The sequence below is a fragment of the Cydia fagiglandana genome, chromosome 19 (assembly GCF_963556715.1).
Source record: "Cydia fagiglandana chromosome 19, ilCydFagi1.1, whole genome shotgun sequence".
NCBI classification, from domain to species: domain Eukaryota; kingdom Metazoa; phylum Arthropoda; class Insecta; order Lepidoptera; family Tortricidae; genus Cydia; species Cydia fagiglandana.
Genome location: NC_085950.1, coordinates 5,524,459 through 5,539,686, shown reverse-complemented (window position 1 = coordinate 5,539,686; position 15,228 = coordinate 5,524,459). Strand labels below are relative to the sequence as shown.

Here is a 15,228-nt window from a genome sequence, read left to right as displayed (position 1 = left end):
ATTCATAAACGTCTGCTAAGTTAATCAGCTGCTGATCGTCGTTTGTCTCTCTCTATGGCATAACGACAGAAAGGGACAAACGACGATCATCAACTGATTAAGTTAGCAGCCGTTTATGAATAACGCCATTAGTTGTTTGTATTTGTGTTTGTATTTGTATTTATGATAATAATTATCGCATAGATAACTAAGAAAAAGGTACAATGTTTCAATTCTTCCGTAATTTCGATATATATGTCGATCCAAGATATTTTATACGGGCAAAACTCGTCACTAAAGTAAGGACGCTAAGCACGAGGGATATCGGATATTGACCCACCAATTCCTGTGAGAGAGAGGGAGGCATTGTACGAAACTCATCGTGCTAAACGTCCTTTTTTGATCCAAATTTCTTATACAGGCAAAACTCATCACTTACAGTAAATTACTTAGAGGCAATTAACAGCGCGATGTAAATCTCTAAACAGCGCCACCTCTTGGTTAATAGAGACACTTAATTAATCAATTAAATATCCTCCTGGGTCCCAGAACGACAAATTCAACATCTATAGGTACTCGTATATTTAACTTGTAGTATGAAACAAAACAAGCTTACAAATTCAATAAGTTTTGACCTTTTTGACATAAATACCATTTTTGATACAAGCTTTTATCACTGACTGTACTTTTCTTTCCACAGGCAAAGAACTACACAATACAATCGAGACAATTCTAACAAACCCAACTAGGTTGCGTTGTTTTACAGAGTTCCTATGGCCATCTCCTGTGTCCATCATCATATCAGCTCAGTGGTACCATAATATTGCATTGTTACCCAACTAACATGAGTAGGTACTTATGTGAAGTTTCAGCTCAATCGGAAATTGGGAAGTGGGTCAAATTTTGCTTCCAAGATTTGACCCACACTAGACATACTAACAGGGCAAGTTAAGCTTGTAACGAAACGAAACTTTCTGGGACTCAGGAGGAACAACAAAACGGTGAAAATCTAATCAGATTTGGCATCAAAAACTAAGCTTTAAGGCTCGCCGCGGCCGCTCTCAGCTCTGCTCTATCAATGTTCGGTTCCTCGACCAACGAGTAAGATGGCCGCTCCAGAACTGCGCAGGAGTCGGGCGCGATGCGGATGTAGCCCCCCTCCCCCCACTTGTCGCTCCACGAGTTTTTGATGATGAAGTGGGGGCGGTCTTTGGTGCCCCAGCCGACGGCGAGGACGGCGTGATTGAGGCGAGGCTTGTTTTCGCCGCTGGAAAATACATCAGTTTTAACAAAAAATCTGGAATAAGCAATGATGATCTCAGGCCGCGTAGCCAAGATGTCAATCGCTCACGCGCCGTAGCGATCGAAACGCAACTGTCACTGTCGCGCTAATATGGAAAAGTGATAGAGAGACATAAAGCTTTTCGCTGTCGAAGCGATAGCGACTGTAACCTTGGCTAGGCCGGCTGATCCCACGTGTAGGTAGTTTCACAGAAACATTGATTCTTATCCTTCGTGGGCAAACTGGGCCCACAGGACATTCATCCCGCGGGCTCATTGACCCCTTTCGATTTTTTCCGTGGATGATTCGTTCCACCTCTCTGGCCAACTCAGCCCACGGGCTCAGTCAACCACTCTCTACCGCTTAAGGGTAGACGCTCACGGGCTCAGATGACCATTATTTACTGCTTAAGGGTCTACACATCCCTCACTACGCATCCTCGCACATCTCAGGTGGAAACGAAGCCTTATATTGCACACAGCTGTGTAATACCCTAGTGACATTGACATAATTATGTCTAAGGGCTAGACTTACGGGCACTAACAATGGTACTGGTTCAGCCGTGTCACTCACGAATTCGAGCCAATAGTGCAGCCTAACGCAACTAGTTGCGATTTGCGATCAATCGCGCGCGTGATGCGAACACATCAACCAATGGCGTTGTAGCGGTACTGGCCCCAATCATGCCTCATTCTTATTGCCCGTAAGGCCAGTCAATGCCCAGTGATGAACCTTATATTCAACATTACTCACCAGCGCTTGTCCTTGAGCACTCCCGACTTGTAATAGATGAAGCTCTGAGCCTTCGCGTCCACTATGACGACCGACGGCGCGTGATTCTTGATCGCCACCTGACAAATCGTTATGTTAATAGAGTTAGACCTAGAAAATTCTGCAGAGATTTTGACAGCACACGCAGTGCCAGTGTCATTTACAGTACCGTCTTTACCATAAGGGCACACGGGGCCCGTGCCCTGGGCCCCCTTCCTCACGGGGCCCCGGAGGATAGACAAGAACAGTATATTTGAATACCCATAATAAATAGAAGATCATGGTCAAGGCCTGTTCACTTCCTATGAAAGTTATGTCCCTAAATAATTGCGCATGTGTGCGCCTTAAGCTTCTTTGTGTGCGTTGGCCTCCGGAAAAAAGTTGCGAGTAATAAAAATAAAAACATTTTTCTACAGCAACATTGCTCCCAACTCTGATTTAAATTATCACGAATTTTATACAATATTAATCATAAAACGGGACTTAAAACGCTTAAAACTTAATTACATGCGATTAAGTTTTATAATGAATATTTGCTTCCAACTGTCTTTATCAATGTTCATAAAATATATGGAGGGTAGGTACGTCTACCCACCATAATAAAAAATATATTTGTCAATGACTCTGTCCAACTGCTGTGGTTAAAGTTCATAACGAAAATTTTATTTATTAACTCTTTAAATAATACATACAACGTGTACCGCTACGTACCACTTAAGACTGTAAGTCTGTACTTTCATGGATTACAGCAATGCACATAGAAAATGTGCTAAATGCGGAGCAACGGCTGTTGAAGCAGCCAGAGTGAAATTTACAACTTTAGAGGGTTCAGAAGGAACCGAGTCATAACGCATCTGGAAAGCGTATTAATTAACCGTGAAGAAATGTATGAATACAAGTTGGAAATCTGTGTAAAATGCCGTGTGTAAAGTGTAGTGTATCTGTGTGTAAAGTGTAATAGGTAGGCATGCCTAATGTTATTTGTATAAAGCCCCCTCCAGACTATGCGCGTGAATCGCGGGCGAAGCCGCGAACGTGAGTGTGGAGTCGATTTCGCTGTCTGCGAAAATCGACGCCACACTCACGTTCGCGGCTTCGCGCCGCGATTCGCGCACGAGTGTGGAGGAGGCTTAAAAGGTACTGAAAACTTTGTGAATGCGCTTTATTAATGTCTATTTTTTTATTAAGTTGCCAGTTGCCAGTTTTCAGTGTATATTTTTATATGTAAAACATTTTTTAATAAATAATATATATAATGTTATAAACATAAACATGCCTTTTATTTAAATCAATTGATAATACCACAAACAAGGGGTAATATTTGCATCTTGCATATATTTCGTGATATGAAGATAACAAATATGTTTATCAACAGAATTACTACCTACCAATACCCGCCAGGCTAAACCGGTTGTCAACTTTAGTTCCATTGGTACACAAAGACGGCGCCACTAGTATAAACGTATAAACGGTTGGGGACATTTTTTTGTATGGAGTTACCGTTCTTCTCCTAGTGAGTATTATATTCTTTGATCATGGTAGAAAAATGTTAGTTTAATTAGCTTTCTTTAAGGCCCCAAATTCTTATGTGCCCAAGGGCCCCAGCATATAGTTGAAGACGGCCCTGGTTATTTATACGCCATAATTTCATAGAAGTTTGACGTTTAAAATAACACCTGCACTGCGTGTGCTGCCCTGCAGAATTTTCTTGGTTTAACTCTAACCCCATTTAAAAACACAAGCATTTGTTTCGATCACTGATCTGATATGCTACTGGAATGGATGTGAACTATAGTCTGTATCTTTAGGTAATTAAAAAAGAGTAAACAAAATCTACCCTCAAATGGCTTCTTAATGGTAACATTCCATTTCTAACCGCAGCTGCACTACCGGTACTGAACGCGTCGCTGTCATTGTCAATTTCCATAGTAAAATGAACAGTAATGCAGCTGTCGTTGGAAATGGACTGTCACCTTAAGCCAGCCGGCTACTCAAGTTACACTATTAGTAACTTTATTTCTCTACATAACTTTAATTTCAGTCATAGGACGTTAACAATACCTTGAGGGCATTCTCGCTGAAGGCGGTGACGTTGACGTGCCCGCTGATGTGCGTCACCGGGGGCACGGTCTGGTCCTTGCATTGCAGCACCTGTAACATTATCACAGACATAAGTATTGTATTGCGCTATAGCACACATGGACGGAAGGTTGAAGTACGACGAAAGAGATACGTCCAGAGAGACGGGTGTACATAAATATCGGCAATATAGAGTTGTTGCGGAAAAGAGAAGAGTCGTGAAATGTAGGGGACACCATTCTACGAATCTTCTCTTTCCGCACAGACCCTAAGCTGCTAGAGTCAGACCTAGCAAAGTCTGCAGCGGATTTGATAGCCCACGCAGCGCACGTGGTATTTTAAACGTCAAACTTCAATGAAATTATGACGTATAAATAACACTTACACTGCGTGGGCTATCAAAATCGCTGCAGACTTTTCTTGGTCGGACGCTATAATGTTGTTAATAGGATAGACAGGACATTGTAATTCTAACTTCTTTAAGCGGTAGTTGTTATCTGTATGGAATATTTTGTTGTTATTGCTTTTTTTTACCCGACTACGGCAACGCAAAAGGAGGGTTATGATTTTGACCGGTATGTATGTGGGTATGTATGTATGTATGTATGTATGTTCATCTGTTCCCTCATACTAAAAGTGTCGGGCGTAGCCCGACGTACGCGTACCAAAGCCGGGCGCCTTCGGCGCCCTCATACTAAAAGTGTCGGGTGTAGCCCGACGTACGCGTACCAAAGCCGGGCGCCTTCGGCGCCCTCATACTAAAAGACTCGGGCGGAGCCCGACGTACGCGTTCCAAAGTCGAAGGCGCCCTCATACTAAAAGTGTCGGGCGTAGCCCGAAGTACGCGTACCAAAGCCGGGCGCATTCGGCTCCCTCATACTAATAGAGTCGGGCGTAGCCCGAAGTACGCATTCCTAAGCCGGGCGCCTTCGGCGCCCGCCCTCATACTACTTCGTGCACTTCTGTACTGAGGACGCTCTCGCAAAAATAATTATGACTGTGAAGTGACTTCAAAAAGTTAGTAACGAAATCATGACCCCAAAATTAATTAAATAAAAAATAAGTTCAAAAACTAAAACCCGACTACTGCAAATCGCGCTCTAAAAAGTATGAAACAAGATAGAATTTTTATCTGAAATTATCAAGCAGGAAATATTATAAATGTTACCAGTTTTTTATATAAAAAATACAACGTAATATAATTTACTAAATTTTTTATATATTTACAGAGGTTCAGAGGATAGCCGTGGTCGTATGCGATATTACTTTTAAGTTTATAATCGTGGCATACGAACACGGTGATCCTCTGAATCTCTATAAATATATAAAAAATTTAGTAAATTATATTACGTTGTATTTTTTATATAAAAATATGGTAACATTTATAATATTTCCTGCTTGATAATTTCAGATAAAAATTCTATCTTGTTTCATACTTTTTAGAGCGCGATTTGCAGTAGTCGGGTTTTAGTTTTTGAACTTATTTTTTATTTTCATACGTAATTAGCGGTTTGGTCTAACAAAAGAAAACAATGCCATTTTATATTTCATCGCAGGTAAGCTCTCAAGTGGATTCCGAAATTTTAAAACCGTACGACTATAAGAATAGATTAGGTACCTTAGCCTGGTAGTTGGTGTACTCCTCCCACGCCGGCAGCCCGCGGGCCTTCACGTAGTCATAAGCAAAGCTGGGCCACGTGCCGTTGCAGCCGTTCGTTCCGAACCTGTAACCATCATGGATAGAGCATCTCACAGGAAGCTAAATAAAAGGAACTTTTTGAGTTATTATTACGCAAAGTACGAAACCACACTTTAACACATGTGATGAAGATAAAGATAAAAAAAAACCCAGGGGTCAATCCGACGCAAATATTCATAGATTTTGAGGGTTAGATAATATAGCATAGCCGAGATACAGGACATAAAGTTAACAGCGCCGTAAAATTGAGATCAAAATTAAATGGAAGTCTTTTGAAATAATCAAATTACGATATGGAAAAGAAGTAGTAGCACAGAATGTTTTTATTTATACATACATAGATGCTTGCAGATTTGGACCTTCAATATACTTACGGTTTGCCGCAGTCGACGAGGCACTGAGGGCTGAGCGGCACCAGCTTGTCGGTCTTCTTGAAGAGCGCGCCCTCCGTGGAGCCCGCCACGGCGAAGGCCCAGCAAGATGAGCACGTTGTCTCTTGGACTGTGGAAATGTCACCGTTTGCTTTAGATTTGTTCACACTTCACACTAACCCAACACAAGCTGACAAGCCTTAAGTAGAGAACATTTCATGGTTCCGAGTAATCTGATAATGACCCGGGCCTTTTTCAAACTCAGAAACTTGCATTTAACAAGATTTTTTTTTTCAAATTTTACATATCATTAAAAAACCAGCCGAGTGATATTTAATACAAGGCGTAATGTAGCACTTAAATGTTACCTTCCATCAGAGAAGGGTCCTTAATAGTCCATATACATACTTAATTTGCACCTTCCTATCAGATAAGGGATTATTATTGAAAATCTCGCTCAGGATCAGGATTTTATGAATCTCAGATAAAACACGGATGAAGATTTTATTTGTAATTTAGACTTTTGCTTTTAACACATTCACTGCCCCCGACGCACATGTGCGTCCACCGTCATACAAGTTTGTTCCTAGGCCACGCCCCCTGAATGCATTAACCACGCAACATTTAAAGATATTTATGGTCGACGCAGTCCCAGTACATGTCATCTTGAAACTTAAGTCATTGTCAATAGAGGTGACAGCAAGGGACACCTACCTAGATGACAATCTATTGGGCATTAGCATTAGCATGTCGAGCACTAGTACGTTTACCTTAATGTTGTGATCACTTGAATACAATTGACTCTACCAACTTATCTGGTATATAATGTTAAGCAAAATAAACGCATTTTAAACGCATTTCATTTCATATCACTTACAGCGAACAGGAGAAACGGCACCAAGCGGCCGCCAATCAAACTCATCCTCCAACTTGATACTCTTTACTTCACTCTCCGAGTATGGGAAGGGCACCAGTCCAGGCTCGCTAGTGCCCTCTGGCGGCTCCTGAAATACAAATACAAATTCAAATGGTTCATTCGCAGTAATATGGTGGTCTTCTGGTACAAAATTGTTCTACATATTACGCCTTTTCTGGCGTGCGAATATCAAATGAAAAACTTTTTTAAAATTAAAGGACTAAATCTATCATGCACCTAACTTATATATTACAGAGTCCTCTTTGTAAGCAAAGAACTCATTTATTGAGTATAATACTCTATGAGTAAGCCATTGGTGGAGCTGAGCTTTGAATTTATTCAAGGGCAAGTTACGTAGATTACTAGGCAGTTGATTATATACTTTACCTGGACTCCGAACAGCTGGTTGATCTCATCGTCCAGCCGGTCTGACATGAAGTTGGCGGCCATCTTGAATCCGGAGCAGAGACGGTTGCCGGCCTCGATGAAGCGGGAGGATTGGACGAGGAGGTTTTTGCGGACGGCCTCTTCGGCCGGGTCAAGGTATTTGCGTTTGAATTGCTTTTTGAAGCTGTAAATTTCAGTCCATAGGTTAGGTTCTTATAGCCCCCTCCACACTCGTACGCGAATCGAATGTGGAGGGGGCTTATTATTATAAATAAAGTGGTCTTTGCATGCTCACGAATTGGAAATTGGAGGGTAAGATGCTAAGAGTATTTAACAGTATTCGTGGCTGCTGCTGGAAAGCTGGCCGAAGGGTGTGGTATTTCGGCGGTTCCGTAGTCAGGAATCTGCCAAATCCTAACCAGAACAAGGGACGCGACAGAAAACGGCGTCGCTAAAATATTTTATGGGCTTAGTTGCCTGAAAATATTTGATGTATAATTTTGATTTTTGATTAAAATCATGTTAAAATCGGAATAAATCCAAAATGTTTAAGTACTTATACTTGTTTTCCGTTACCTACATGAAGAACTCACCAGGATGAAATTTTAAATAGGTTGAGGTTGAGGGTTGAGTAAGGTCAACCGGGATAATTGCAACTAAGGGATAATTGCGTCTATTCGTTATTTCTCGAATACGTATGGTCAGATTCAGAACGCTCTCTATAGGTATTACGTTTTAACTGCAAGTAACTTAGGTTTTTATCATTTAGATATCTGGAGATCTCGTACCTAAACTCACATAGTTTATTAAATAATTCAAATAGACGCAATAACCCCATAGTTGAATTTATCCCGGTTGATCTTATAGTATACTCGAATTCGGTATTAAGTAAAACAATTTAAAGATTATTCATTTCTTTTTAATGATGCACGTATGTTGATGTTTTGTATGATGTTTTTCCGGTGATATACTTACTCAGTCAATATGGAGTCGTATCGAATATCCCTTGTCGGTCCAGCGAATTCTCTGATCGGGTCGAACTTTGCCAGTACCCTCGACGCGAGGCCAATGTCCCTCTTCTGAAGACTGTGCTCTTGATACTTCTCGAAGACGTCGCAATCCCTGGCCGTGTCGGGGAGAACTGCGGACGTTGGTCCGTCGAGCAAGTTGTAGCGGTGGGTGTAACTGTCGCTGTTGGGGCCGAGGACTGAGCTGTCAGTCACCACTGAGTATCTGAAGACAGATAGATCAGGGTTAAGCATTGATGCATTAGGAAAATAGTCCACACAGTTTAAAAAGGAATTTATTCTTAAGGTCAGTCTAGATTGATGAAATACCCTCGCATTACAGTGGTTCATTCGCCAGATCTGGATGCACCGTTCCAACCCAATTGCATTGATACATGAATAATGCATGTAATGCGGCCGATCGAATACAAGCAAGCAAGATTGGCACGTTGGCTATGCACCCTGTAGTTGCAGAACAGTACAAGCTCAGACAGTCGTAAAGCAATAGACAGTCACTTTAAACAACATGGTGTCTTTGAGTACTGAACAATAATTGAGATGAGAAGCAAGCCAAGCGCGCTTCCAAAAGCCTGTCGAATCGAAACTAACTGACCTGAGCGGCACGGCTTGTCCCCTTTCCCTGATGATGAACATCTCGTGTGTGACGGTGAGGGACTCCCCCTCCGCCGCGCCTCCTTCCCCTGGGCCGCCCTTGACGACGCGGCGCCAGCGCTCCACCAGCGATCGGCCCTCTGCGGTCGTGTAACCTGGAACACGTCGGTAAAAAATTTTGAAAAATGTTGAAGTTTGCATAGCGCTCTGCCTTTCAAACAAGATTTCATTCTGTGGGTTTGCCCTTCATATAAAAAAAACGGGCGAAGCCTGTATTTTTAGGTATTTAAAAAAGAGTAAACAAAATCTACCCTCAAATGGCTACTTAAGCCAGTTGAGGGTAGATGAAAACATTACACGATCAAATAATGTACGTTAAAGTCAGGTCGTTCAGTGACAGATCCAGGTGGTTTTGTATTTGGTTGGTTAATCAATAAATGTTATAACCACCCGAGAATGTACAAATTATTTATTTACCTACTTTTATTTTCCACGAAGCGCTTCATGAGCTCTTCTGCTTAATATACCCTGTGGACGACGCACCTTTTTATACGTTTACTTTTTATAATTTTATTGTATTTTTGAATTCCTTTGTTCTTATAATTTTATGTTCTTTTTGACACCATATTTTTGTTCAGTCTTCGCTTAGGATTCATGTAATAAAGTACTATCTTGAACCAGTGCGCCTTTATCATTTTCATTGTGATCCTTCGTGGATTTAAAAGTGATAGTGGATCATGAATCAACATTAAAGAAGCTGTATTATTATTGGTAAATATGGTCATCACACGATCGGTGAAAGCGGGTAAGGATGGTAACGAAGGTAAGACCGTTGCGGAGAGTGAGGCTGGGCCATCGACCGTGCCCTCAACCCCTCTTGTCGACCCGACAACCGCACCACCGGCGCCTTCACAATCCCGTCCCGTAAGTATGTCATCTCGCTCTTCATCCACGATAGTGGCCAGGAGGTTGGCGGCTGAAGCGCAGCACGCGCGTCGCCTCGTCGAGCTAGAGACACAGCAAATACGTCGCCGCCGTGAGCGTGAGGCCGCTGAAGCTGCCGAGCTAGATGCACGCCGACTGGCCGATTTGGAACGAGTGACCGCCGACCTAGAGTTAAAAGCGGAAATCGCCGCCATCGACGCAGACGCGAGTCGTCATAGCTCTAGGAGCAGCCATATTAATATAGACCAATGGCTCAGTAAGTCTGAAGCTGCTTTTAACCATGAAGAAACATTAACGAACAATGATTTTTTCAGGGATCTGGAAGCTAAAGCCCCTCGCGCGCATGTCATATCCCCTGTGCGGACAGTGACTGTGCGCCGCGACTGTGGTGCCGCGATAACGGCGGCTCCTCTCGAACGCCGCGACTGTGGTGTCGCGATGTCAGCGGTCATTCCTGAACGCCGCGACTATGGTGCTGCGATGACTGCGGCCCATCCCGAGCGGCCCGAGAGTGGAGAAGTTCCACAGTTGGTTAAGAGTCTGGGTGTTTTAGTTGACAGTGTAAATAAAGGCATTGGCCACGCAATAAATCGTGTTCCGTTACCCCGTTTCGATGGCAGGTCGCATTTAGATTGGCTTAGTTTGAAAAAAGCCTTTGAAAACACACAAGGTTCCTACACAGCCGCGAATAATCTGTCAAGACTGAATACTGCGCTAACGGCGCTGCTTGTGTCTGCGCGCGACCCCGGCGTTGTGGTGCGCGCGCTCGACGCGCGCTTCGGCCGCCCCGAGATGGTGGTGGCGCACGAAGTAGCTGCGGTGCGCGCATTGCCGCGCGTAAGCGCTGAAGGTAAGGATTTAGCTGTGTTTGCCAGTCGTGTTCGCAACTGTGTCGAAATAATACGTTTATTGGGTCATACGGAATATTTGGCCTCGCCTGAACTATTTCAGGCCTTAATTACTAAAATATCTCCACTGTTGCGAGCTAAATGGCTAGACTATGCCGTTCGTTATGAGGCTACCGGTCTGTCAAAGCTAGAAAACCTAGCTGGTTTCCTCGCTAACGAAGTCGACCTGCAGTCTCGGTTCGGCATAATACCTGAGCCGACTGTGCACGTTGCCGCTGAAAATCATTCTGTGAATTCAAATTCAACATCGCGAAATAACGCTAAATTGAATTCATCGGCGACTGCACCTAAAATTAAATCATGCGTCGTGTGTGAAAAATCGCATGATTTAATTCAATGTGACAAATTTAAGTCAATGTCTGTCGATGACAGATGGAATTTGATTAAAAAGAAAAGAGTCTGTCATCGATGTCTCAAAGCAGGTTGGCATAAGTTTAATTTTTGTAAGGCAAAGAAAGTTTGTGACGTTGACGGATATGTACGTTCCGTCACCACGTATTACTGCACAACCCGAATTACGAGCGTTCCGCAGCTGCGCACTTTGAGGTGGAAGATGTTGAGCCGGTAGCGGGAACTTCTGGCACTGCATCGCGATCTTCTGCTGACAACGCCGCAGCATCTACTGTTGTGAGCGACTCCACGAATGACGTCGAATCAAAGGAGATTCTGACCCACACATCGACATCGGTTGCCACGGGATCTCCAGCTCAGACGTTGCCTGCTCGCCCGCTTTTGAAGATCGTAGCCGTAACCGTGTCCGGCCCGTTAGGTTCCGTGAATACGTACGCTATGTTAGACGACGGGGCCACAGGTTCGTTTATTGAGCAAGATATCGCCGCGCAAATAGGTGCCTGTGGACCTGAGCGACGCATGAGGTTAGACTGTGTCGGCGGGTTAGGAAAGCATACGTCCGCGCAATATGTCGATTTCCAAATGAAAGGTCGCCATGGTAAGGATACGCACTATATTAGCAAAGCGCGGGCTATGAAAGGTTTAGGTCTTGCTACTCAAACCCCCGACAGGTCGAGCGTACTTAAATTTCCTCACCTTGCAGACATCGCGGATGAGTTTTGTTATGGAAACATTCAGCCGTCAATTATAGTCGGTCTCGATAACTGGCACCTCACTATTCCCAGGGCTATACGCGAGGGCACTAGAGCAGAACCAGTCGCGATTAACACCGCGTTAGGTTGGGTCCTATTCGCCTTTGGTTGCAGTAAAACCGCTCCTGCCGAAACTGTCAACCACGCTATAGTGAGCGAGCCCGCGGCCGCGGATGTCAGCGATCGCGCAGTTTTAGAGCAGTTGATTCGCGAGCAATATAGTTTAGACTCAATCGGCATTTCGAAACACGAAGCGCGCAGCGTTGATGATGATCGCGCTATCCAAATTTTCGAACGTACTGCGCGTCACCTGCCTAACGGGCATTTTGAAGTCGGTTTACTTTGGAAATCGGACAATTTATCTGTGCCTGATAGTCGCAAGCTTGCCTTATCTAGGTTTCTTAGTCTCGAGAAAAAGATGGCCCGTGATTTTCAGTATGCAGAGCGTTACCGTGAAAACATACACGACATGTTTCGGAAAGGTTATGCTGAACTGTGCACCGAAGAGCCTAGCGCCAAGTCGCCCGTTTGGATTTTGCCACATTTCGGCGTAACCAATCCAAACAAACCGAACAAATTAAGAGTCGTGCACGATGCTGCTGCTAAAAGTCAAGTTGTTTCGCTAAATTCACTTCTATTAACCGGCCCAGATTTGTTGCAGCCCCTGCTCGGAATCTTATTGCGATTTAGAAAGGGAAAAATTGCCCTGACTGGTGATATTCGCGAGATGTTTCCTCAAGTTAAGATCCGAGCAGAGGATCGCGACGCTCAGAGGTTTTTGTGGCGCGACTCGCCCAAAGACCCTATCATGACATACCGTATGTCATCTATGATTTTCGGTGCCGCTTCCAGCCCTTTCACTGCCATTTATATAAAAAACAAGAACGCAGTGGAATGGCAGGAGCGCTTTCCAGACGCAGCTCAAGCCATCATAGCTGACCACTATATGGATGACTGTATAGTTAGCTTAAATTGTGTTGACAAGGCCGCAAAACTTGCCGCCGAGATCACCAACATCCATAAACATGCTGGCTTTGAGATGCGTTCTTGGACCTCAAACAATCCCTCTGCGCTGCGTCTACTGCCCAAAGAGAGCTTGGCTGAAGTCTCAGTAGCTAGAAATGACGTAGATGTTGATCTTGGACGCCTCACTGCTCCTGTGCGCACACTGGGACTTATTTGGCAACCCGTTTCTGATAAAATTGGGTTTAATATCGGAATAAAAGGAGAACGTTCGTTGCCGAATAGGCTCACTAAGCGCGAAGTATTAGCTCACGTCATGCGGGTTTTCGATCCACTCGGTATCCTGGCGCCAGGTGTGATTACGGGTCGCATCATGTTCCAAAATGCGTGGCGTAAGGGGACCGATTGGGACGAGGAGCTGTCGCAAAGTGACAGTGCAGCATGGAGACTCTGGTTTGACGATTTAATCGCAATTTCTGGTTTACAGATCCCACGCTGCTACTTACTTAGCGAATTAAAAATTGATAAGTGCGAGCTTCATTTGTTTTGTGACGCGAGCGAGTGTGCTTTCGCTGCGGTTGCATATTGGCGGTTCGTCTTAGAAAATGGTGAAGTGAAGCTGGCTCTTATATGCAGCAAAGTCCGCGTAGCTCCTTTAAAAAAAATCTCCATAAATCGCTTAGAGCTCCAAGGAGCGTTGATCGCAGCCCGTCTCGCTTCTAAGATTTGCGAAGCACACAGATTCAAGTCTATAAATCGCGTATTCTGGTGCGATCCTATGACCGTTTTGGGGTGGCTTCGAAGCGAGGCGCGCTTATTTAAACCATTTGTTTCTCACAGAGTAGCCGAGATTATGGAAATAACCGACGTAAAAGAATGGCGATGGGTGCCAAGTCAACTCAACGTAGCTGATGATGCTACACGCATCAAACGAGTGACGTTATCTCCAGAATCGCGCTGGATTTCGGGTCCTGAATTTTTGCTCTCTTCGGAGTGGCCCAGCGAGCCCAGTTCACCTGAATATCCAGGCATGGAAGAAGAGAGCAAACGTGCAGCGCGTCCTGATTTAGTTCATCTCATTAGTGACGTTGAAAGGCACGAGCCAGTCTCAGCCGATCCTAAACGGTTCAGTTCTTGGGTGAGGCTGGTACGCGCAACAGCTCATAAGTATTTGACGTTACTTAGAATCCGTTGCCTAGCTAGAAGGGATCTAGGTGTAAATAATTTAGTCCGCTTAGAGGGGGGCTTGTGTAGTTTTATGTTTCAGCCAGCCAACCAATGGCAACAGTTCGCTGCCCCGCGCTCTGTGCGCGAATCTGCCGCGGGCCTGCCCGCCACAGATCTTCGCCTAGCCGAACTTCATATCCTGCGCCAGTCCCAATTGAACACATTTCCAGACGAGATGGCCAGCCTACATAGCCATCCCGCACAGCTTATGCCACGCACCAGCCGTTTCTGCGATTATGAGCCTCCGCAGATTCACTGCTCGGAGAGGGACCCCATCCGAGCTGTGGTCGGACAATGGAACTGCTTTCGTGGGTGCCAGTCGGGAGCTTCGACGCTTATACGACGACGCTACGTCCCAGTTCGCTGCTGCGCAGAGAATCAACTGGTGTTTCATCCCACCGGCGGCGCCGTTTATGGGTGGGTGCTGGGAGAGGCCTGTGAAGAGCGTGAAAACTGCACTCAAGGTGACTCTCACTGAGCGAGCTCCAACTGACGAGGTGCTACGTACGCTTTTGGCTAAGGCGGAGGCCTTGGTAAATTCGCGGCCACTAACTCATGTTTCCGTCGACCCTCAGAGTGAGGAATCACTGACACCCATGCATTTTTTGTTGGGTTCGTCTTCGGGACGCCCACTTCCAGTCACATCATCAGAAACGGACCTCCTATCACGAACCAGATGGCGTAAGGCTGTCGGATTATCAGAGCATTTTTGGCGCCGCTGGTTAAAAGAATATCTCCCGACGTTAACACCCAGACGTGGTCGAGGTGAGGTTCCCCAATTAGCAGTCGGAGACTTGGTGCTCATTGCGGACGGTAATTCTCCGAGAGGTTCCTGGCCCCGTGGACGCATTACTGCTGTCTTCCCAGGCCCAGATGGCATCATAAGAGTTGCGGATGTGCACAGCCTTGGAGGTGTTATGCGGCGGCCCCTGAAGAAGCTGATCAAGCTCCCCCTTTAATAAAAAAGGGGGGAATGTGG

General features: G+C 44.8%; 1 protein-coding gene across 1 annotated transcript in view; it reads right to left on the bottom strand.

Annotated features, from left to right (window-relative positions):
- Positions 1 to 943: 943 nt before the first annotated feature.
- LOC134674192 (uncharacterized) overlaps positions 944 to 15,228 on the bottom strand; it is a 50,923-nt gene continuing 36,638 nt past the window's right edge. Inside the window, exons 9-19 of the mRNA XM_063532250.1 lie at positions 14,438 to 14,684; positions 10,768 to 10,892; positions 9,105 to 9,258; positions 8,460 to 8,717; positions 7,485 to 7,668; positions 7,059 to 7,185; positions 6,185 to 6,311; positions 5,730 to 5,835; positions 4,094 to 4,183; positions 2,015 to 2,112; positions 944 to 1,246 (exon numbers count right to left, since the gene is read on the bottom strand). Of these exons, the coding sequence (XP_063388320.1) occupies positions 1,012 to 1,246; positions 2,015 to 2,112; positions 4,094 to 4,183; positions 5,730 to 5,835; positions 6,185 to 6,311; positions 7,059 to 7,185; positions 7,485 to 7,668; positions 8,460 to 8,717; positions 9,105 to 9,258; positions 10,768 to 10,892; positions 14,438 to 14,684 (1,751 nt within the window). The 3' untranslated portion in view covers positions 944 to 1,011. The remainder of the gene's footprint in view (positions 1,247 to 2,014; positions 2,113 to 4,093; positions 4,184 to 5,729; positions 5,836 to 6,184; positions 6,312 to 7,058; positions 7,186 to 7,484; positions 7,669 to 8,459; positions 8,718 to 9,104; positions 9,259 to 10,767; positions 10,893 to 14,437; positions 14,685 to 15,228) is intronic.